This window comes from Symphalangus syndactylus, chromosome 15 (assembly GCF_028878055.3).
Source record: "Symphalangus syndactylus isolate Jambi chromosome 15, NHGRI_mSymSyn1-v2.1_pri, whole genome shotgun sequence".
Taxonomy (NCBI): domain Eukaryota; kingdom Metazoa; phylum Chordata; class Mammalia; order Primates; family Hylobatidae; genus Symphalangus; species Symphalangus syndactylus.
The window spans coordinates 86,185,424-86,210,743 of record NC_072437.2 but is presented as its reverse complement, the minus strand read 5'-3'; the positions used below and the strand labels follow the sequence as shown (position 1 = coordinate 86,210,743).

The 25,320-nt window shown below is 37.8% G+C and overlaps 1 protein-coding gene across 3 annotated transcripts in view; it reads right to left on the bottom strand.

Annotated features, from left to right (window-relative positions):
• Positions 1-5,189: 5,189 nt before the first annotated feature.
• RB1 (RB transcriptional corepressor 1) overlaps positions 5,190-25,320 on the bottom strand; it is a 183,806-nt gene continuing 163,675 nt past the window's right edge. For 2 of the 3 annotated variants that reach the window (XM_055244932.2, XM_055244934.2), the window contains exons 19-27: positions 24,607-24,752; positions 21,110-21,255; positions 17,141-17,245; positions 15,909-16,022; positions 15,652-15,815; positions 13,694-13,724; positions 10,249-10,391; positions 9,688-9,737; positions 5,190-7,077 (exon numbers count right to left, since the gene is read on the bottom strand). In XM_055244932.2, coding sequence (XP_055100907.1) covers positions 7,004-7,077; positions 9,688-9,737; positions 10,249-10,391; positions 13,694-13,724; positions 15,652-15,815; positions 15,909-16,022; positions 17,141-17,245; positions 21,110-21,255; positions 24,607-24,752 — 973 coding nt within the window. In that variant the 3' untranslated portion in view covers positions 5,190-7,003. Of the gene's footprint in view, positions 7,097-9,687; positions 9,738-10,248; positions 10,392-13,693; positions 13,725-15,651; positions 15,816-15,908; positions 16,023-17,140; positions 17,246-21,109; positions 21,256-24,606; positions 24,753-25,320 lie in introns of all 3 variants that reach the window. The other variant, XM_055244933.2, reaches the window with a different exon arrangement.

Sequence of the window (25,320 nt, the reverse complement as noted above, 5' to 3'; positions counted from 1 at the left end):
AGTGAGACTCTGTCTAAAAAAAAAAGCGACCTTGGTTTCTCACCACATGATCTCTTTGTGCACGTCTGCCCCACTTTGGCTTGCCACCATGACTTGAAGCAGCCTGAGGTCCCCAGCAGATGCATCTGCCCAATCTTGAAGCTTCCAGCCACCAGAACCGTGAGCCAAATACACCCCTGTAATTTACTAATTAACCCAGCCTCAGTTATTCTGTTATAGCAACACTAAAGGACAGAGTTTCTCTTTAACAAATTGCTTAACCGTTTTTCTTCAGACTTTATCTGGTAGAGGCAGAGTCTTAGTGTCTCTAGATCTAAATCAGAATCCTGTTTTTAAAACTATATAGTTTTATTCTGTTATTTTAAAAGTAGCATTATACCATTTGTTTTCATTTTTTGATAAGTTTGCTATTTTATCCAACAAAAAAACATTCAAATGTGGCAAGTACCTATAGCATCCGTTCTGGCCATTAGACAACCACAGTCTTTGTGTCTTTGGTCTCTCCCCCACCTTCCTGTGCTAGCTGACTAAGCTTTTGTAGCTTCGCAGTATCTTCCTTTTTCTTGCTTATTTCTGACAGGGTCTTCTGAAGCTCCTCAGTGCCTTTTTCTTTTGTGAACTCATTTCATATAAAAATTGGAACACTCAAAGGGGAACAGGTAAGTTTACTTGGGGATGAAAAATGGACTACCCTTTACACACTCCACCATGGGTCAGTAGGCATACTGCCAGAGTACAGGTTGTTACTCTGGACTCTTACCCCGGTTTGCTCCATGAGCTTTGTTTTGTGTAGGTTTGCATGCTTCTTATCTCTGCACACAACAGAATAATCTATGGAATTTTTTTTTTTTTTTTTTTTTTTTGAGACTGAGTCTCGCTCTGTCACCCAGGCTGGAGTGCGGTGGCGCCATCTCGGCTCACTGCAAACTCTGCCTCCTGGGTTCACGCCATTCTCCTGCGTCAGCCTCCCAAGTAGCTGGGACTACAGGCACCTGCCACCACGCCCGGCTAATTTTTTGTATTTTTAGTAGAGACGGGGTTTCACCGTGTTAGCCAGGATGGTCTCGATCTCCTGACCTCTTGATTCACCCGCCTTGGCCTCCCAAAGTGCTGGGATTACAGGCGTGAGCTACCGTGCCCGGCCTTTTTTTTTTTTTTTTTTTTTAAGACAGAGTCTTGCTCTGTTTGCCCAGCAGGCTGGAGACGTGATCTCAGGTCACTGCAACCTCTGCCTCCCAGGTTCAAGCGATTCTCCTGTCTCAGCCTCCTAAGTAGCTGAGACCACAGGCGCACACCACCATGCCCAGCTAAGCTTTGTATCTTTAGTAGTGACAGGGTTTCACCATACTGGTCAGGCTGGTCTCAAACTCCTGACCTCAGGTGATCCACCCACTTGGCATCTCAGAGTGCTGGGATTACAGCCATGAGCCACCACGCCCTGCCCAAATTCAGTACATTTTAAAAGCTCCACAAGTAATTTGATGTTCAGCCAAGGATGAGAATTAGTGGTTTAGCCCTTAAAACTTCTGACGCCAAACAACAAAGAAGAGCTAGTTTTAGATCTGAGAGATGACAGATGAGTCCTGGGTGTGGGTACATCTGTCTGAAAAAACATACTTTCTTTCTGGTCTTTGAGGATAGGCTTGCCATTGACACTCCTATGGGAAGGAAAAAGATTTCCTTTTTAAAATTTCCTTCTGACAGATGAGTGTTTGAAGAACCTTAGTGATATGTGAGAGAAAAGGTAACTTTTCATAAGGACACTACATTAGAAATTAATGGATCCTTTTTTTTGCACGTTTATCTTAGATTTTCCCAAAAGTTTTGTTTCCTCTCTTGCTCACACGAGGAAGTCAATGTTTTAGTGCTTCTAAAATAATTGTCCACTAATTTACACAGAGAAAGGTTAAGATTTTATAGGAATGAAGAAGTGGCCTCATCTGCTGATAGAGGTTTGTGAAGATGCCATTGAATTCATTTTAAAAAACAAAGGTTAAGAATGTTAAGTATGTTCTTCAGGTTATAGTTCATGTAAATTGCCAGTCATTCTGGACCTTAACATGGAGAGTTTTATTTAGAGGCTGGATTCTTAACCAGGAATAATGAAAAGATGCAACTACAAACTATATAATCTTAACTATCTCATTATGCAACACCCCTTTACTACATCAACAGAGTTGGGTGAATTGTGAAGAGAAAGGAAAAAATCAAATCTTACTGTTATTTTTAATTCAATCTTTGTCAAAACACATAGAAATACAAAGCTTAACAATTTTCTCAGTAAATTCAGTTAAAAATAACATTTTGTGCTTAGGAAGTAACTGAGGTTGGTCTGTGTAGTAAATTTAACCTTTCATATTGTCATTGTTTAATATGACAATTGTCATATGTCAATACTAATATATATAGTCCCAAGAAAATGGACACACAAAAAAAGTATTGAGAATGGATGACTATGCTTACCGTGTATTAAAAGAGCTTGTTTGAATCTCACGTAGGTATTATACAGTGCTACCATAATATATTTCTATTTAAGAAGCTACGCCTATGGTGGAAATTTAATATTTCTGGAGGTAAGGTTTGAGTCGTCCTTTAAAATATCTATTTAGTCCAAAGGAAAATTCTACTGAAACTTTACCTATGCTGTGTGTACTATATTGGCCCTAAAATGAGGAACAAAAATATACTTCTAAAAGCAAGTTTCTATGAAATCATCCAGATGATAATAGAACTAGTATAACTAGTTTCCTCCTGGCCAGTTGTACCTTTAGAAAGCTGCAATGAAAAAGTAAATAGGCCAGGTGCAGTGGTTCACACCTGTAATCCCAGCAATTTGGGAGGCCAAAGTGGGCGGATCACCTGCAGTCAGGAGTTCGAGACCAGCCTGGTCAACATGACAAAACCCCATCTCTACTGAAAATACAAAAAGTAGCCGGCGTGGTGGTGCGCTCCTGCAATCCCAGCTACTGGGGAGGCTGAGGCAGGAGAATTGCTTGAGCCCCGGAGGTAGAGGTTGCAGTGAGCCAAGATCGTGCCATTGCACTCCAGCCTGGGCAACAAGAGTGAGACTCCATCTCAAAAAAAAAAAAAAAAAAAAAGTAAATAATATATGAATTTGAATTTGCCCCTTTTATTATAGTGAGTATTTATTCATTGGAATACTAAATTCATCTCTAGAAGTGAACAATTCTCTGCCATGCAGACAACATTTTTTAGTGTCATTTAGGCTGCTTGATTTTGACGTGACCTAAGAGACTGCATTTCATTTAAGATCTCCGCCCAATATAAATACAGCCTATTGAGATATGCTTGCTGCTTTTCCTGCTCTGCGCACTTTGCCTTTCTTCCTTCAGGAACAAATGTGTCGCTGTTCCAGAAGGAAAGAATTTCATCTGCCGTGTTTTTGAGAAATCATATAAATTTAAGATAGTCCCTTGTCTGAAACCCTTGGTGCCAGATGGGTTTCATAATTTTGGGGGAGTTTAGGATGATAATATGGTACATATGCCAAATAATACATAACAAACACCTAAGGTGGGTCTGGGTTAGCTCCCAATCAAACGTATTAATATTTCTGCAGTGAAATGAGAATATTCCAATTATAAAGATTATAAATAGCTCTGTGCCAGTTTACATATGGTTTTGATGCCATATGAGTTTTGGCACAAAACACACAGACTCACTTGGATTTTAAAGCTTTCTCAATTTTGGAACTACAGATAAAGGATTACAGACTTGTAATATACATAAAGGCCTTTTATATTTTGCATTAGATGAAGAGAGATACTTGCTGCCCATTTTGCTATGACCTCCTAATTGTTCTTCAAACACACCAGACATACTCCTACCTCTCTCTGTGGAATGTTTGACTCCTGTTTGTGTCTGGCTCACTCTCTTGTCTCCTTCAGATCTTTGCCCAAATATCACTCAAGTCTTTCCCTGATCACTCTCTTTTAAATTTTAAAACTCCTTTCCCTACCAGCCTTCCTTGCCCTCCTCTTTGCTTTGTTTTTCTCCTCAGTCTTTAATACAATCTCACATACCATGTATTCCTCATTTATTCATTCATTTGCTCTCTTTGCCTGAAACTAGAAAGTCAGTTCTGCAAGGATGGGGATTTTAGTTTTATTTATTCATTGTTATAGCTCTAGCATTTAGAACTGTGCCTGGAATATGGTAGATACTAGTACATGGCATTTTAAAAGAGGAAGAGAGTGTTGTTTGTTTTCACATACTTGGAAAAATATGGAAAACATATATTCTGTTTCTTCTTCTACAGATGGACTTTCTAGGTGCTAGACCTAAAGTGGTAAATAAGAATAGATAGGCTGATGGTACAATCTGGGGTGGGGAGTGGCTAGGGATGGGGAGACAGGTAACAAGAAAGGCAATTTCAGATGGTGGGAAATAGTGATAGATGGATGCTGTTACACTTTTGAAGGAGAATGATACAATACAAAGTGATGATTTTAGCTTGGTGGTCAAGGAAGCCCTCTGAGCTGAGTTCTGAAAGACAGAAAGGAACTGGCTATGCAAAACTGTGGGAAAAGAGCATTCCAGGCAGAAGGAAGAAGAAATATAAAAGCCTAAGGTAAGAATAGGCTTGGCATTTTAAAGAAAAAGGTTCAGTGTGGCTAAAGCATAGTGACAAGGAGAAAATTCTACAAGATGAGGATGGGAAGTCAGTAGGGGCTTTATAATTCCTGTTAAGTACTTCAAGTAGAGAGCAATGTGAATCAATTTATATTTTTAAACAATCATTTTTGTTCTTTATGGAGTTTGACCGTAAAGAAAGAAAGGGAACAGGGAGACTAGTTAGAAGTCTTCAGCAGTAGCCCAGACAAGAATTAATAGATAGCTCCTAAGTTTTTGACTTGATAAGTGTTTAATAAAATGGAGAAAGACCAGGGTAGGAAAAAAAAAGAAGATTTTTATTTATTTGATTTTAGTTTATATTTTGAGACATTGGGTAGAGGGGAGTAGGAATCAAGAGTTCTGTTGGCTGTAAGAGCCGTGACCTCTGTGAAAAGATCAGGGCTGAAGAAATAAATTTGGGAATCTCTAGCATATAGAGCCCCTTAAAGGCTAGGAGTGGATGAGATACTGGGAGAGTTATCTTCTATCTATCTTCTCCTAGACAGAGAAGAGAACATTAGTGTACTTAATACAAAGAACACAACATCAGACCATTAAGACTCTTAACAACTAATTTATTTTAAAATAGACAAACTATTAATTGTAGAAAATAGTAACATAGCAATTTTAAATGTACAGTTTTAACCAATACAAAAAAGCAATAAAGCAATAATATCTGAAGCATTATTTAAGAAATCTCAATACACGATCTCTGAAGTTCCTAAAATTCTGGCACTAATTCTAATGTGAACTTAGTAGCAAAAGACCCAGAAATAGTAAGCCCTTGACCTAAAAACTAACTGATTTGTATGATATTCATGCAGAAATAATGATGAAATTGAGTCAAATTTTCTAGTGTCGTTGTTATCAAAATAACTGTCAAAATAGTAAGTTTGAAACTTAATTCAGCACAAAATAAAATTTTGTTTTCTAACAAGACCAGATTTCTTTTTAAAAATAATTCTGAGTTAGACAAAGTGATTTTCCTAGAAACTAGCTGAAGCTACCTTAAATATCCCCTATTTTAAGTTACAGCATCTCTAAATAAGTTAATCACACAAGATAGTTTAAATACACCTTTAGGTGTAGGGGAGGGGAGAAGCGCCTCTTTTTCTAATGCAGCTGTTTTAATTTGAAGCTTTTGCACAAAATCAGATAGAAACATTAATGCCTAACCCATAATGACCCTTGATTACTTGTAATTTTGGACTAGAAATAATGTGGCTTTGAACATGCCAGTGTTAGACCATACTGACTTAAAAAAATAAAAGATAAATAGACAATTGCCAGTTCAAAAGATACATGGAAGACATGTACCATTCCAGAGAAAACACAAACCTTCCCAAATTGAGGGCAGAATAATTTTGAGATGCAATTAGACAAATCTCTATGAAAAAAAAAATTAAGTCTCCTATAGTTAACAGTATGTTTATGGAGTAAAATTAATTTGTATCTTAATTCTTCAGGACCCAGAAACATTAGAAAGTGCACTTGGGATATACTGTGTTAGGGTCCTCTATACCTAAGATCTGGCAGAACACTTTACTTTTTCAAGTACTAGATGGGTACTTTATAAATTCAGTGATCTGAATGGTATAAAAACCAAGAGTACTATCAATAATCCTCATTTAAAAACATAAGTTGGATGAAGATAGTAATCAGTAAGTTCTTTTAAGTTCTGAGGTATGAAATCTGTTTCAGTAGTATGATAGTATCATATGGTTATACTTTGCTTCCAGCTTTTATTTAATTAAAAGCAAAACTTTATAAAACAAGCACACAGTATATCAGATTCCAATAGTAAAATAAAATCTAATGTGTAAAATTAGTAATTTTTTTCTAATTTCTAACAATATCCATTTTTGCAGAAGAGTTCAGAACAATTTGGGTGAATGGGCAGTCAATCAAATTGCATTTGGAAGATCGATAGGACACATTTTCTAAGGGTGTTCATGTTAAATTAAAAAAATATACATATAAATTAATAAAAACAAGAGCAAACATCACCTATATGCTACAAAAGAAGGCAAAGTAGTCAGACAGGCATGGGTTATCAGGACTCCCACTCTAGGGCCATTCTTACTATCCATAAAGCACAGCAATTTTACTTTGGAAGAGAAAACAATCTGCTACAACTTTTAAATGGCAGGATTTACACAAGATTTTCAATCTTGTATAAATAACAATGACTAACATTTCAAGTGGCTTAGGAATCACCCAGAAAATTGCATCTGCACATTTTATATCCACAAAAAGAGCTGAAGATATCAAATGTGGCCATAAACAGAACCTGGGAAAGTTATACAGTCACATCTGTGAGAGACGATGAATCCAGAGGTGTACAGTGTCCACCAAGGTCCTGAGTTCCTCATTTCTCTTCCTTGTTTGAGGTATCCATGCTATCATTCATTTTCTGCTTTTGCATTCGTGTTCGAGTAGAAGCTGGAAAAAGGATGAAGAACTGTTAACAGCATTGATGGTACTGGGTAAGTTGGCAAGTGGCTGCCATATATATTATGCTCATGTGAAATTGATGGCGCTCAGGACCTTGCAAAAGCAGTGGTCTTCATTCTAGTATTTGACAGTACTGTAGGGAGTTATAGTTAATTTATTGCATATTTCAAAATAGCTAGAATTGTAATGTTTCCAACGCAAAGAAAAGATAAATGTTTGAGGTGATACGTATCCCAATAACCCTGATTTGATCATTATACATTGTGTACACGTATCAAAACATCACATGTACCCCTAAAATATGTATAACTATGATATATCAATTAAAAAAAACCCAAAAATTCCCTCCCCCCACAAAAAAAGCAGTGGTCTCCAAATCTTTAAAAATCATATATCCCTGTGAGTAAATTTTTTTCCAAGCCTATACCACAAAAATATGTATGTATGTACAAATTATAAAACACATACCCCAAGCAAACATTAAAATGAGATAAATAGAACTTTTATTTTATGTACCCCAAAAGATGATCTTGCATACTTCAGGTATGCCTCATTTTGTAGGCCACTATTCTAGAGATGAGGTGGTTGATGCTTGGCATATACTTCAGCAGACTAGAATACTTGGCTGGCCCAGACTGAATCTGCCAGAGTGAGTGGTGGTATTCTTTACAAAGCTATAGTTTCCCTTATGTTTGCAGATGCCTTGCAGGTACTGCAAATACATCAGATCATAGCTCATTTAAACTGGGCATGGATTTTTTTTTTTTTTTTTTTGAGACACCGTCTTGCTCTGTTGCCCAAGCTGGAGTGCAGTGGCACGATCATGGCTCACTACAGCTTTGACCTTCTGGGCTCAAGCAATTCTCTTACCTCAGCCTCTCCAGTAGCTGAGACTACAGGCACATGCCACCATGTGTGGCTAATTTTTGGATTTTTTTGTAAAGATGGGGTCTTGCTATGTTGCCCAGGCTGGTCTTGAACTCCTGGCCTCAAGCAATCCTCCCACCTTGCCCTCCCATAGTGCTGGTATTACAGACATGAGCCATCATGCCTACCCAGGGCATGGCCATATTAAAAGCATATTATGAATTACAATATAGACAAAGCCGGGATACTTATTAAATTTCTTAAAAATTCTTAACTTGATTTTAGAGGTAGGCATGAGCTCTTTATAAAGAAGCACATTTGGAAAAATGGAATGCCCTTCCATTCTGGGCAATCCAGCATTGTATGATGATCTTTTCTAAATGTAATTCTTTAAGAAAAGCTGAAGAGCATCCTAAAGAAATGCCTTAGCCTCAGGGGTTAAAATTCTGCCTGCTTTGTCACAATTTTGTAGATGCACAAAGGTCCTGAACTTTGGCCTGGCAGAGGAAGCTCGCCATCATAGCTAAGTGTGTCACTGGGAAGTGTACTAACTATAGCAACTGAACTCTTCTCTAGAAAATATACATGTTTTTACAGCTTTCAGCTCCTTTTTAAGTGCATATTTGTGGGTTCCAAAATGTTTCCATATGTCTTCAAGGCCTGATTTTGGTTATAAGCCTCTTGTCTATTTTTATGTACTGAGGGGAAAAGATGCAACTATTTAAAAGTTAAAATAGGAATATGTAAGTTGACATAAAACCCAAAAAGAGATTCGTTTATAACTAGAAAATTTTGTTTTATTTAGTTTTAATTACACTTTAAAAATAACATAGAAAAAAGCATTCTTTTAAATATCTTATTTTCAAAGTTAGTATCTACAAAGATGTATTAAAAGAAAGCCTCTCATTTTAATTGGTATTGTTCTCATTAGTGTGTCCTGTGACCTAGGAATGATAGTTTTAACACCTATCTCCTGAATATTTGTCTTCTTTCAAAATCCCAGTTCCTTTTCCTATCAGTGGATCTGGCAGCAGATACCGGGAAATGTTACACTCACTACCATAGCTACCTACCTAAGACAACCCAATAGTAGTTAGTGAACATTTATCTCTTTCCTAATGTGCTTTCCATCTACTATACTTGGATTAATTTTTTTTTCTAGTCTCAGAGTAGTTTTGAATAGAATTCCACTTACCCTAACATGATATCACTCTGTATAACTTGGAAAATGACATAGTGTTCTTTATTAAAATTCTAATTTCCAGTAATGGAAACTTTTGTTTGAAATTGTTTTAAGATTTGCAAATAAGGAAAGTTTAGTAATGGTAGAATCAAAGGTTATTCCTTAAATAAGGGTGATGATGTTTACATATGCTAGGTTTATAAAACCTTTCCCTATATCTAACACTCCTAAATAGTTCCTCTTTGTAGTCCTGCTGAAGTATTTTCTAACTGTAGCCATTTGTGTTGAATGTGGTCAAGCAATGTTTCACTTCTTAGTCTTCCTGCACGAAAGATCATAGAAACGGTGAAAATGACCTTCACTTTGCATCATACATTTAATCCACAAATGTTTGTAGATAAATAATATAACCTTGATTGAATTATATTTTAAATGCATAAACAAACCTGCCAACTGAAGAAATTATACATTCTTTTATATAATGGAAAGACTTCTTGCAGTGTAAACAATTGTTTCTTTCATTTACACAAGGTGAAATAAGTACTTACTCATTTCTGCCAGTTTCTGCTGAAATTTGGACTCTCCTGGGAGATGTTTACTGCAGATTAAAAAAATGCAAAACATTTCATGTGTATTTATAAATGGAAAACTCAAATTTCCAGTAACTATGATGCTTTCGATGACTTATTTTATGCTATTATTTTAGTGAGTAGCTTTTAATTTTAAAACTTAAAAACTAACCATCTAAAACATAAATGTCACAAATTTATGATGCTATGTATTTTTTCAGTGGTTCTTAAAAAACACAGTGGTTAATATTTTTCAAGAGTAAACATTTTTAAATTTAATGTTAAGCATAACAAAATTTTATCAATAGCTTTGTAAAAAAGATCAGGGTTTATTAGATATCTTCACTGAATGTTGGTACGCAATTTGTAAGGTGTTTTTAACTTTGCACTACACTCATATCTATTATTTTGAGCCATTCTCACAACTTCCAAATAAACTTGGCATGAAAGAAATTGGTATAAGCCAGGAGCAGTGCTGAGACTCTGGATTCCCCAGATGACCATCTCAGGTACTGGAAAACATTCAAAAGTGGTTCCTACCTTCCATCTGCTTCATCTGATCCTTCAATATCAAAGCGTAGTTTTTTCAGCGGTTTAGGAGGGTTGCTTCCTTCAGCACTTCTTTTGAGCACACGGTCGCTGTTACATACCATCTGATTTATTTTCTGGAACTTCTCAGAAGTCTACAAATTACAGAATTCTTTACTTTAAATCATTAAATGCCAGTGTTTTGTAGTTAGCAACCTCAAGTTATAGTTTGAGGTGTGTCAAAAATCAGGCAGAGGTAATAACTTCATTTAAATTTTCTCCTTCATTGGACCAAATAAAAGATATGAAAAATCTAAAAATCAGAATAACTACCTAATTCCATCCCCAATTAAACACCCACTCTTTGTAGATCCTCCTGTCTTTTCCCATGCAGCTCACATTCTTCCTCCAGCAACTGCCTACTCTGCAAGTCCTGGTTCCTCATTTTCAGAACCCACTATACAGGACTACTTTTCAGAAGTAGGCAAGTCAGAACAGCTTTCTGGAAACTTGCTTTTGTCATTTTTTTTTAGGCTATTATACAACCAGAAGGAAGGTCACAAGAATTTGATAAGAGATGATGTGTTCAATGAATAATAATTTTTTATTCACTTTATGGGTATTATGTTGACAAGTCACATAGACTTTCTGACAGAAATTATATCTGATTTGACTGATAGATTCAACAGTGAGGATTAGCTTTGCCAATTATACTTTATTTTCCAAAAATTAAATGAGCGAATTCTCCCAATATTAAATTCAAAACAGGTTTTGATGTTAAATCTATTTGGAGCACATATACAAATTTAACAAAAACTAAATCCCATGCTGCTATTAAATGTATAATATTTTAAATTATCAGCTTTAAGATACGGAAATACATTAAACTTTTTCCCAATATTTTAGAGGTTATGGCAAGCAAAAATGTTTGAAGACCATTATGTGATACCTAGCCAGCTCCAACTGTCCTTATAAGGCCCCACAGCTCCTTTGTAAAGCCTGACAGCTGCAGCCCATCGTGAACTATTTGTAGCACACATTTTAATATTTGGTCATTTGGCATACAAACTTTTACCTCTCCCTAGTTACTTGAGGCAGTGTGGTGGGCAGCCTCTCAGATGGCTCCCAATGACCCCACCTCCTGGTATTCACCTCCTTGTGTGATCCTCCTCCCCTCGTGCGTGGGCTAGATCTACTGTTGTCTTGCTTCTAACCAAAATAATATGCCAAAATTATTGGGCTGTCATTTCCAGAATTAGATTACAATAAGACTGTGACCTCTCTCTTGCTCTTTATTTCCCTGCCTCCTTCAGAGTCCCTGCTCTGGGCAAAGCAAGCTGCCATGTTGTAAGTAGCAAGTAGCACTATGGAGGGGCCCAAGGGCAAGAAACCAATAGAGGGGCCAATAGCCATCGAGGATCAGCCAACAGCCATTTGAATAAGCCTGCCAGTGAATGCTCCTCTAGTGGAGCCTTGAGATGGCTGCAGGCCCAGCTGACACTTTGATCACAGACTTTGGAGAAACTCTGGCCCAGCTAAGTCATGCCTAGATTATTGACCCACAGAAATGGAGATAATAAACGTTTGTTTTAAGTCACTAAGTTTGGGGGTAATGTATTATGTAGCAATACATAACATAGGCAGTCTTCCCATTCCTATAAGAATATAAGCTCTCTGGTCAGGCGCAGTGGCTCACATCTGTAATCCCAGTTCTTTGGGAGGCTGAGACAGGGTATCGTGGAAGCCAGGAGTTCAATACCAATCTGGCCAACATAGCAAGACCCTGTCTCTACAAAAAATTTTAAAATTAGCTGGACATGGTGGTGCATGCCTATAGTCCTGGCAACTTGGGAGGCTAAGGTGAGAGGACTGCTTGGGCCGAGGAGTTTGAGGTTACAATAAGTAGGTGACAGAGTGAGACACTGTCTCTAAAAATAAAAATTAAAAAATTAAAAATATAAGCTCTCAGGGGAGTGGAGATGGTGCAACATATTAACAGTAATGCATACTGAATATGGGACTGCTGAATTAGTGACTTTAATGGAAGGCCAACTAGGCTTGTGGATTTGCAGCCTAGAATAAATGTTTCAAAGCAAAACTTTCCCTTGGATCTCCTAGAATGAAGCTCTGCCACTTTCACTGAGGCAAGATCTCATGTAAACAATTTGTAATCAGTGTACCAGAAAAAGAATATCCTAGAAGTCTGAGAGAAAGGACAAGCAAAAAGTGCATATGTATGGAAGGAGACCACTAGGCAGGGACAGGCTGGTGACATTTGGATATCGGGCTTACATTTTGGAGTATCTCATTTCAAATCACACTCATAATGAGTGAATTTCAAAACTGTTTTATAAACATTCCTGTGAGGTTATGTACATACATACATGGTATCATCGAAAGATATTTGGCCTTTGTCCCCGGTTCCTGGAACAGAGCTCCTAAAACCCTTCGAATTTCCTGAGTGATAAGGGTGATGGGACCATCTTTTGTTCTAATGAGGTGATACTTGGTAGGTACCTAGCTAATTTAGGATGGAAGCTGGTTGCCAGAAAGACCAAGTCTTGAGTAGAAGCTTGGAACTTTCAGCCCCACCCTCTATCCAGGGAGGGGAGGGGGTAGGAGATTGAGTTAATCAATTATGCCTATATAATGAAACCCCCATAAAAACCCCTCAACAATAAGGTTGGGAGACCTTTGGAGTTGGTAAACATGTCTAAGTGCTAGGAAGGTGGTGCACCCCAACTCCCCAGGGACAGAAGCCCCTGTGCTAGGGACTCTTCTGGACCTCACCCTATATAATACTTCTTCATCTGGCTGTTCATTTGTATCTTTTATGATGAACTGATAATAGTAAGTAAAATATTTTCCAGAGTTTTGTGAGTATTTCTGGCAATGGATCAAACCTGTAAGGAAGAGGCACTATCGGAACCCCCCAACTTTGTATTCAAGTCAGACGGAAGTGTGGTGTAGCCTGGGGACCTGACACTTGTGACTGGTGTCTGCAGTGAGACCATTTTTGTGGGACTGAGCCCTTGAACCTATGGAGTCTGATGCTGACTCTGGGTAATTAGTGTCAGAATTGAATTGAATTGTAGAACACCAGAGAGTTGAAGAATAGATTTGTGTGAGAAAAAATCTCACACATTTGGTGATAGAAGTGTTGTGAGCAAAAACAGCTCACGTATATATGTATGTATATACACAAATGTATATATGTATTATATAATCTCAAATGGATATTTAGAAAAGTTTTGAAGTTCACCAATTAGGAGTATGATTTGAGATTAAACTTGATTTGAAATTAAATCTGAGATATATATATTTCATAAAATTCTATGCAATATGCCTGGATGAGGTGTTTGAATAATTGCATTTGGAAATTCACATTATAGAAAGCTTTAATTTCTTTTATACTTACAATGCATACTATTATATTTCATAGAAAGAAAATACTCACCCCAAATGATTCACCAATTGATACTAAGATTCTGTCAAGTTAAGATGAAATACCAATTAGTAATAAAAAACCATACACAATTTTGCAGAGATGAGCATAGATACATCACTCTGAACTATTAGGAATACCAAATTAAAGGTTACCTCTACCCTAGAACCACTGACAAACTATATTCATTTGGGAATTATTCTAAGAGTGCCCGTTTAATCATATACTCACCTAGTCTCTTAGTTTTAAAGCAAAAGCTATAGGTCTGCAAGAACATATTCTGCCATTGCCCATGTTTAGGGAGGGAAAAGGAAAGTTTCAAGTTTACCCCTACTTGGTTCTTCATAAATCAGTGGGTAAGTTATCAAATTTCTTTCATATTTTCTCATTTAAAATTCAAGTTATATTTGGAAAAAACTTGGAATATTAGGTAATAATCAGAATTCCAATTAGCATCTATATTGATACAGTAAAGGCTATTTATCATATATCATATATAGAGTCAGAAATCTTTATTAGTCTGTCTTTATTTGAACCATATAATTTATGTTCTTGATAATAAAGCTGAAGAACATCATTAGCCTGACATGACTCAACAAAGATTTGAAAACATGAACATGGAACTAGTGAATATAGAGATTTTTTGTCCTCCAATTCCTTGATAAGTGGCCATCATTCTACATATAATATTTGATTAACCAGAGTACCTAAATATACTGGGTAGAGTGTTAAGATGCTCTCCTAATGCCTGGTCAATGATTTATTAGTTAGGATGTTCAGAATGTGATGTTTTTGCTGAAGAATACCAACACAGAATTTATTTCACTAAGGATCAGCAAGTAGCCATCATTATCACCATAATATGGACTAATTATCACTATTAAAAAAACTACCTAAGTGTACATTTTCATATACTGGCATGGAACAATGTAAATTTTCTTAAATAGACATGATGTGGCATCTTAGCAGCTTAGAACAAGTAGTAGATATCAGTACACAGATATCCAACTACAAGAACATCAAATAAATAAAGGATGATACAGAGACACATGAGAGCATTTGTATCATATTGCCAATTATTTCTTACTTCATATTTTTCTGTAGAGTCTGAAATTTTTATAATGAGTATGTACTACTTAAATAATTAAATATACCACGCAAGTATTTTCTGAAAGGCCAATATATGCCCCCTTTTCTTGCCCATTAGCTACAGCCATACAGGCTGATAATTCCTGAGATGAGACCACATTAACTATACTAGCTAATCTGCCTCCTACTTTACACAAATAAAGTCAGTTTCAAATAGCCCATGGTAACATATAATTAGGCAATTGAAGCACTTCAAAGCCAGAGAGCACTTGTGGTTGGATGTGGAAGATAATATAATGATTTGTAGTTGCATACAACCTTTCATCTGAGAATTTAAAACAGCTTCATACTCATCATTTCCCTGATCCACAGCACCCTTGTGAAGTAGAGATAGAGACCTGCCCAAGGTGAGGTGGTAAAGAGGCCACCAGCAGGATTAGGGATGGACCTCTAAAGACTTAATTGACAGTAATCTACATTTAATATAACAAGCAAAAATCCACAGGAAGCAAAATTTACAGGACATCCAATAAACTACAAACTAAAAGTACTCAACCTAAAGTAACCTGCTTTGTTTAGCAGATTGGCTATTTACAAAAATATGAAAGTGTTTTGAAACATATAACCAAAGTGGTTCTCAAATCGTTCTCAAAAGAAGATACCCTAACAGTCAGGAAAGCTGATAACTAAATCTGTAAACCCATCCAAGTAAATCGATTTTCTTCACCTCGCCCCCATATTCTTATTATGTTTACTTAAATAAGCAAATAGAGTTTCAAGAGTCTAGCTTATTTGAAATGAAGAATGCTTTATATTTTTTATTCTTGGATCAAAATAATCCCCCTCATTCTTTACTACTTCCCTAAAGAGAAAACACACACCTTGATCTTGGAGTCATTTTTGTTGGTGTTGGCAGACCTTCTGAAATTTTATATGGACTCTTCAGGGGTGAAATATAGATGTTCCCTCCAGGAATCCGTAAGGGTGAACTAGGAAACTTATAAGGGCTTCGAGGAATGTGAGGTATTGGTGACAAGGTAGGGGGCTAGAGCAAAAACAAAAAAGTAGATTATTTATTTAATGTTTTGGTGGACCCATTACAGTAGATTTTTCCAATCAAAGGATACTTTCGACCTACCCTGGTGGAAGCATACTGCAAAATATTTGTTTTCAGTCTCTGCATGAAGACCGAGTTATAGAATACTATAATAGAATCATACTCCTCTTCTTTGATCAAAACACGTTTGAATGTCTGAGGAAGAACAGTAAAAAAAAAAAAAAAAAAAAAGTAAAATTTACTTGTTAAACGAATTTAAAAATTTCTGCCTGTAGATTTTCTTTTCTAATAGTTTATAATACTTTTTGACTGGTAAGAAGCACATATTATAAAGGAAAAAATAATAAATAAAATTACTTCTTAGGCTTGGATTATAGCTGCTCTTCTAGAAGTGAAATGTCACAGAATGATTGAGAGAAATAGCCAGGCAGCAGCAGATGGAATAGCTGGCCATCCAAGAAGAGAGGAGTAGATAGGCTGGTAGAATGGAAAGCATGATGGGAATCAAAGGGCCAGAGCTGAGCAAAAACCAATAATATTATCCATCAATATTTGGACTACATTCTCTGGCCTATACCTCCCGGTATCCCCCCAATCTATAAGGGTTTCAGTATGCATTACTCAATTGCAAGAAGTAGACATTTAGTAAAAGCACTATATTTTAGTGATAGTTAGATTTCACTCAAATTTTAGGTAAAAACACAGAGGTTATATCAGATGCCTCTGATATATACAATTAAAATGATTGAATTTAGAAAATAACTTCAAACATACAAACAAAAATGACTGGGTTTGTATTACTTTTGAAAACTCCAATAATAAATGGGAAAAATATCCCACAACTCACTTTTCACAGAACAATATGAAATGTGTCATACCAAGTATATTTTACTACTACTATTTCTCTAAAGGGAAGGTAAACCGGAAACACAAAATGTGTTTATACTGAACATTTGTATTATTTATTTGCAAGTCTGCATTTATACTGGATTTTCCTATAAAGTAATAAAAATGACTTCAAAGAATATCTAATGTTCTATGACTCATGTCAAGTTTATTACAAATACCTGCTTATTACAGAGATAAAATATTACTTATTAACTTTATAAAAAACTATGAATATGGGTAATTTCATAATTACCCTTATCTTTCCAATTCTATTTAAGTTACAAATAAATAATATAGAAGTTTTTATTTGGGAATTTACATAATAAGGTCAGACAGAATATATGATCTCATTAATGAATAAAATTACCTATGTTATGTTATGGATATGGATTTATCAAAAAAACTTACTATGGAAAATTACCTACCTCCTGAACAGCATGAGGAAGATCCTTGTATGCTGTTACAATGATTTTGAATTTAAGGTCTATATTCTTCACTTTGCATATGCCATACATGGAACACATCATAATCTAGTAAATAAATATGATGTAAAAGTAGTCAGAATTTTATTACATAGTTTTGTTCTTTAAAAATATCATTTTCTTTCTTTTAGCCTCAAAAAAGAAAGGTTTAATTTCCTACTGAGTTATTTCTTTCCATACTGAGCTCAGTTTGAAAGTCTACATGAAGTGTTTAACCCAAAGTGTGTTTAAAGAACAAAATGCAAATCACCAAGGCTCAATTATTCAGGACTGATCACCTGGTTTGTAAATTACCCTACCTTTGGCTCTTGTCTCTTAAATGTTTCCCAGAAAAGTTGAAACTAGAATCAGTTAATTTTGTATAACTAGCACTTTAAAAAGCCAGGTGTGAAAATGTTTCAAACTATTAGATAAAATAATATTGAACACACTTGGTGGTGATGGTAAGGAGGCTATGGTGACTGGAAAAGCATGTAAGAGAGTCTTCTGTGTTGCTGACAATGTCTTGTTTCTTGATCTGGATGCTGGTTATATAACTAAGTTCAGTTGATGAATTTTTGTTAGAATGTATCCTTTTGATACACAGGTTTTTACATATGTGTATTACATTTCAATAAAAGATATTTTAAATGCAAAAATAAGATCTGAAAATGATTCCCTGTGACTTTAAAATGTCAGACTTTATTTGTATGAATTTTATAGCCTAATTTAAGTACTCATTGCTTCTGCAACATTCTTGCTTTTACCTACTATTGCCAAGAATGCCAAATCATTTTTGCTTGGCATCCTACAGCCAAGTGTAGACAGTGTAGTCCTGGCATAAGAATAGCTTATGTAGATCAATGAAACAGAATTGAGAGTCCAGAAATAAATATTTATATATTTACAGTCAACTGATTTTTTGACAACTGTCAATGAGGAGAGAAAAAAACTTTTCAAAAAATGGTGCTGGAACAACTAGTTATCCACAAACAAAAGAATGAAGCTGGACTCCTACCTCAACTATATTAAAAAATTAGCTCAAAATGGAGCAAAACCTAAATGTAAGAACTACAACTATAAACCTTTTGGAGGAAAACAGGGATAACTCTTAACAACTTCAGATTTGGCACTGGTTTCTTAGATATGACACTAAAGCATCGGTAACAAGAAAACAACTACATAAATAGGACATCATCAAAATAAAAAATTTGTGTTTCAAAAGACACTAGCAAGAAAGTGAAACAACTCATAGAATGGGAGAAAATATTTTCAAATTATATATGTGATAAGGGACTTGTACGTAGACTACATAATGACCCCTTACAGTTCAATAATAACAAGACAAATAACCCTATTGAAAAATGGGCAGTCCGGGCATGGTGGCTCATGCCTGTAATCCCAGCACTTTGGGAGGCCAAGGTGGGTGGCTTACTCGAGCTCAATCGTTCGAGACCAGTCTGAGCAACATGGCAAAACCCTATCTCTACAAAAAATACAAAAATTAGCTCGGCGTGGTGGTGTGTGCCTATAGTCCCAGCTACTCAGGAGGCAGAAGTGGGAGGAACACTTGAGCCCAGGAATTCAAGGCTGTAGTGAGCTGTGATCATGTCACTGCACTCCAGCCTGGGTGACAGAGTAAGACCATGTCTCAAAACAAAATGGGCTGGGCATGGTGGCTCATGCCTGTAATCCCAGCACTTCGGGAGGCCAAGGTGGGTGGATCACAAGGTCAGGAGTTCGAGACCAGCCTGACCAACATAATGAAACCCCATCTCTACTAAAAATACAGAAATTAGCCAGGCATGGTGGCACACACCTGTAATCCCAGCTACTCAGGAGGCTGAGGCAGGAGAATTGCTTGAACCCAGAAGGTGGAGGTTGCCGTGAGCCAAGATCGTGCCACTGCACTCTAGCCTGGGCAACACAGCAAGACTCCGTGTCAAAAATAAAAAATAAAAATAAAAAAATAAAATGGGCAAAGGGTCTGAATAGACATTTCTCTAAAGAAGATATACACATGGCCAGTAAACACATGAAGAGGTGCTCACCATCACCAGCCATCAGAGAAATTCAAATCAAACCACACTGAGATGCCATTTTATACCCACTACGATGGCTATGATTAAAAAAAAAAGATTAAAAAGTTAGTGAGGATATAGAGAAATTAGAACCTCATACATTTTATTGGTAGGGATGTAAAATGGTATAGCCACTTTGGAAAATGATCTGGGCATTCCTCAAAAAGTTAACATAGAATTATCATATGACCTAGCAATTCTACTCCTAGGTATGTACCCAGGAGAAATGAAAACATGTACATGAATGTTCACAGTAACATTATTCATAATAGCCAAAAAGTGGAAACAACCCAAATGTTTATCACTTTAGGAATGATAAGCATAATGTGATATATAGCCATATGATGGAATATTATCTGGCAATGAAAAGGAATGAAGTACTGATACAAGCTACAATACAGATGAACCTTGAAAACATTATGCTAAATGAAAGAAGCCATACGCAAAAGACCACATATTATATAATTCGATGTATATGAAATGTCTAGAAGAGGCAAATCCATAGAGAGAAAATAGATTAGTATTGCCTTGGGCTGAGGGGGTAGGGAAATAGGGGGTGACTGCTTGAGGGTATGGAGTTTCTTTTTGGTGTGATACAGATTCTAAAATTGAATTGTGGTGGTGTTTGTATAACTGTGTGAATATACTAAAAACCATCAAATTGTACATTTTAAATGGGTGGTTTTTATGGTGTGTGAATTATTTCAGTAAAGCTATTAACTATATATGTATTTTTTTAATTAAAAAAAATTTTTTTTGAGACAAGGTCTTGCTCTGTTACCCAGATTAGAGCACAGTGGTGTGATCTCAGCTCACTTGCAACCTCCATCTCCTGGGCTCAAGAAATCCTCCCACTTCAGCCTCCCAAGTCACCATACCTGGCTAATTTTTAAATTTTTTGTAAAGACAGAGTTTTGTCAGGTTGGCTGGTTTCAAACTCCTGAGCTCAAGCGATCTGCCCACCTCAGCCTCCCAAAGTACTAGGATTACAGGCGTGAGCCACTGCACCCAGCCAAAAGTATATTGTTCTTATTAACCTATTTTATAGAGTAAAAGGAGGATTTGAAAAATGATTCTCTCATTGTAAACTAATTGACTTCATTCATTCATTCAATAGGTATTGTTTTAAATCAAGTGATTCTTAAGTCTCATGCTTTTTTCACACTAAAATGATATCTAGCTCACTACTACATAGAAAAAGCCTACGATAAGAAGGTTCTTCAGCTATTTTTTTTACAGGTAAGATCTTTTGTGTCATTAAATAAGCAGTTACTAAAATATACTCTTGAGTGTTAAAGCTTTAATTTGTAAGAATTACAACAAAAATGTAAATGGTAGCCAAAAAGTGAATATATACTAAGTCTAATAAATTGATCTAGTTTCTCATTTGAATCTAATATTTTCTTTAGAAATCACTTAACAAGGCTGGGTGCAGTGGCTCATGCCTGTAATCCCAACACTTTGGGAGGCCTTAGGCAGATGGATCACCTGAGGTCAGGAGTTTGAGACCAGCCTGGCCAACATGGTGAAAACCTGTCTCTACTAAAATACAAAAATTAACCAGGCGTGGTGGTACACACCTGTAATCCTAGCTACCTGGGAGGCTGAGGCAGGAGAATCACTTGAACCTGGGAGGCAGAGGTTGCAGTGAGCCGAGATTGCGCCACTGCACTCCAGCCTGGGCAACACAGTGAGACTCTATCTCAAAAAAACAAAAAAAAAAAAAAAGAAAGAAGAAAGAAAGAAAGAAAGAAAGAAAGAAAGAAAGAAAGAAAGAAAGAAAGAAAGAAAGAAAGAAATCAGTTAACAAGTAAGTAGGGAGGAGAGAAGGTGAAGTGCTTGATTTTCTTACTTGGTCCAAATGCCTGTCTCTCATGAGTTCATACTCATTCTGCAGGGTATGCTGGAAGAGGGTCCAGATGATGTGTTCTAGTTCTGGGTGCTCAGACAGAAGGCGTTCACAAAGTGTATTTAGCCGGAGATAGGCTAGCCGATACACTGTGGGAATAAGAAAAATTAGTCATTTTTACTGTTCATTTTGAATTACAAGTAGATTTTTTTCAAATCATGAAATTGCTCTAATTATAATGCTGTTAAGTAGCATTTTAACAGAAACCTCATTTCTACCACTCTTTTTTTTCCCCCCGAGAAACATGTTTACTGGTTTATTATGAAGGATATTACAAGGGATACAGATGAAGAAATGCAGAGGGCAAGGCATGTGAGAAGGGGCATGGATTTTCCTTGCCCTCCCCAGGCACGCTATTCTCCAGGAACCTCCAGCTGGGCAAAAATCCAGAAGCTCCCAGAACCAGGTCCTTTTGAGTATTTATGGAGGCTTCATTATGTAGGCATGAGTTTTTTTAAAAAATAGGTGTTTGGGGGAACAGGTGGTGTTTGATTACATGAATAAGTTCTTTAGTGGTGATGTTTAAGATTTTTCTACCACTATTTTCCTTAAAAATAATTGATTCCTTGTGTTAGCACAGTTCTAGGTACATATAAGGCAGAATGATACTTGCTGAACTAACTATTACAGCATGAAATTGGGGCAGAGGTGGGAAGTAGTGGAGGAAAGGTCATAAGACACTGTAAAATTAGACAAACCCAAATAGGGTTTGTTTCAATTCCATTAATAATCAATCACTCACCACTGGTCATTCCCACTATCAATATTAAAGAGGAACAATCATTTTTTTAAATTATATAATTGCCAGTGTCTATGAATTTTTCCAATCCTAAAAAAATTAAACCACACATTTCTCTATAAAATACCAATGGAACATACTCTGTTGAAAAATGGTAAACTTGTAGATTACCTAAATGTAAAATGACTGCAATATGTAATTTATTTAGTTTATAAAAAATACTACTGAAAATGCAAATTTGGTGAAAAGGAATCCATAAAATTGAATTTTCCTTCATCTACTTTAAATATCATAGAAAGATCCTTTATAAATCTCTTTCAACGACTTGCATGAGGTAATTTGAAATTTTTAAAGCTAACAATTTATCTCAGTGGTCTTAAACCTTAGCATACACCAGACTTAGCTGGAGGGTTGTTAAAACAAGGTTTTGAGGGCCCTATCTTAAGAGTTTCTGATTGAGCAGGTCTAGGTTGGAGCCCCAGAATTCTCATTTCTACAATTTCCAGGTGATGTGGATTCTGCTGGTTGGGAACGACACTTTGAAAACCACTGCTCTAACCTAAGGATAATATCTGACAATATGCCTGTAAAGCTCAGCATAATTCTTACTTGAATAAAATCAGGAAAAAGATTATCATGGAGGAACATGACCTTTTACCGTCTTTCAAAGAGCTCCAAGTGGATGTGCACTAGGAAGTATATACGCATGCACAGACACTCAAATCAACCTCCCCACCCCACCATATATATATATATACACTCAGAGAATGCTACATGACCTGGTTACTGGCCTTCTTAAATGTCCTGAAAATATCCAGGAAATGTGTCTGCAGTAGGCAACAACACACTACTTTTGTATGTACGTCACACCCGCTGCAGCAGGGAGGCATGGATGCGGCGGCATGCTCCAGGAAGCCCGGAGGAGCCAGGGACAAGCAGGAACCCCGCCCCTTCCGAGTTGGGACAGGAGCACCCCAGTGCTTCTGCAGCCACCCAAGCCACGCTGCGGACCCAGGCATCCCTGTGCTCTCTGGGCTGGGGAGCAGGTGGGAGTCCCACCTGCTCCCCAGTGCAGCTGCAGCCACCCAAACCGTGGCTGTGGACCCAGGCATCTCTGTATTCTTGGGGGCCTGGGAAGGCACCCCCCTACCGCCACCGCCCTCGCAGGCTCAGAAGTGCCTGCTCTCACTGACGGGTTTCTCCCTGCTGCCAGCGCCCACTCCAATCTTGGAGCAAAGTCAGGGCTGAGCCTGGGTGCTGCTGCAGCCCAGCCAGATGTGCGCACGCTCAAGGCAGCGCTGACACGCCAGCCCCCTGCCGCCTCAGCCCTCTCCAGACTTTGGGCGCTGACAAGCATGGGGGGGAAGCCGAGGCGGGGGCTGAGGGCAGCTTGGCACTGGCCTACAGGTGCCCATTGACGCATGGATGGCGGCAGGAGGCAGATGGGCTCCTGGGCAGAAGGGGATGAGTCCCTGTTGAGGCCCGACCTTCAGGCCAGGGAGCGCCTGAAGGCTGGGGGTGGGCGCTGCCAGTCCCACGGACAGGAGTGAGGACTTGTGGTACCTTTTCTGGGCCCACTAGTGGCCGCCCATGTACCAGTCGGTGCGCACTTTCTTCCCGCTGAGGCCCATAGAAGCCCGAGGCTCAGCCAGAGCAGAGCAGAGGATGGAGAGACAACTTAGCTGCAGAGAGGAACTACCCTCTCTACTGATAGCTGAACACTTGTCAGGACGAGCAGCTGCAGAGAGGAGCTACCCTTTCTGCTGAGAATTGGACACTTGTTGGGACGACCTGCCTGCAGAGAGGAGCTACCTTCTCTGCTAGGAGCTGAACACTCATCGGGACGTTGTGGTTACAGAGAGGAGCTGCCCACTGTGGGTCTTCTCTAAGCTGTTCTATAGCTCAATAAATCTCCTCTTAATCTTGCTCACCCTCCTCTTGTCTGTATACCTCATTCTTCCTGGTTGCAGGACAAGAACTCAGGACCCACCAAATGGCGAGGCTAAAAGGGCTGTAACACAAACAGGGCTGAAACATGCCCCTTGCTCGCCATGTTGTGGGTAAAGAAGAGAGAAGAGCTGCGGCCCCTCGGGGAGCCCACAATTGGGAGCTCCTTGAGCCAGGGCTGTGACTCCCTCTTTGGGGCCCTGTGGTTTCTGGTGTCTCCAAGCTTCTGGGAGCCATTTTATTGTTCCCCGGTGCCAGCTGTGGAAACTGCTTGCGGTGCGTCTGGTCCAGCTGCAGCCTCACAGAGAGCCGGCACCTGTGCCAGCACCTGGAGCTGCCTGCCCCGCTGCAGCAGCCAGCATTTCTGACTGTGTGCAATGGCCAGATCTCATGCTTGCTCACACACCCCTCTCCATTCCACGTCTGACTTGCTCCTGGCTGGCATGGACCCAGGCCAGTAGTGTGAGCTGAGTGCAGCCTGTCAGACCAAGGGGCTGAAATGAGCCCAGTGGGCCTGAGCAAAACTCAATCAAAGGCACCACCGGCTACAGAGGTTTCCGGCCAGAAAAACGACTCTGAATAGTCAGGAAAGATCTCGCAACATTATCATTTCCATTTTATAGATGAGGAAACTGAGCCACAGAGATATTAAGTGACTTGCCCAGTAATGTACCTAGAAAGTAGAAGAAACACGATTTGAACCCAGTCAGCCTAGTTTCAGAGTCCATGCTCTTGAAAATAATCATCTACTAACCTTTTTTATAAAACAGTGAAAGAGAGGTAGATTTCAATGGCTTCTGGGTCTGGAAGGCTGAGGTTGCTTGTGTCTCTGCATTTGCAGTAGAATTTACACGCGTAGTTGAACCTTTTTTCTTTGGAGATCTTACAGGAGAAAGATACCTAGATATATTTAAAGGAAAAGTCTTCATTTCAAGTTGGCTAAGAATCACAGATTATACATACACTTCAAGGTTGTACACCCAGATACATCTTGTCTATTTAATTGGTATTATATGAGCAGACTATTTAAATGCAAGCTGGGAAAGATATATTAATAGGAAAACTGCTTGTCATCATCCTATCTAACTCTATTTTAATAAATGGCTTTTCCTGGGGATTACTGCCTTATTAGAAAAAATAGCTATATATGTATAATGTACACTTTTAATAATTATAGTGGGATTGAGACCATAAGGTGATTCCAGCTTAAAAAACAATTTATTGATATTAAATAGTGTTATCTTGTTTTTGTGATTCTCCTCCTAAAAATTTTTTTATTGATAACTATGGTTCATATCTAAGATCTCAGTTACACACACACATTTACACACACAAAAATTACACAGTACAGAATTCTATGAATTAATACTTCAAATAACATTATTCAGACAGATTTACAGCATACTAAATATGTCAGGCATAACTCAAGGCAGGGATATTAGCAAATATTATAATTCTGTGCTGCCCC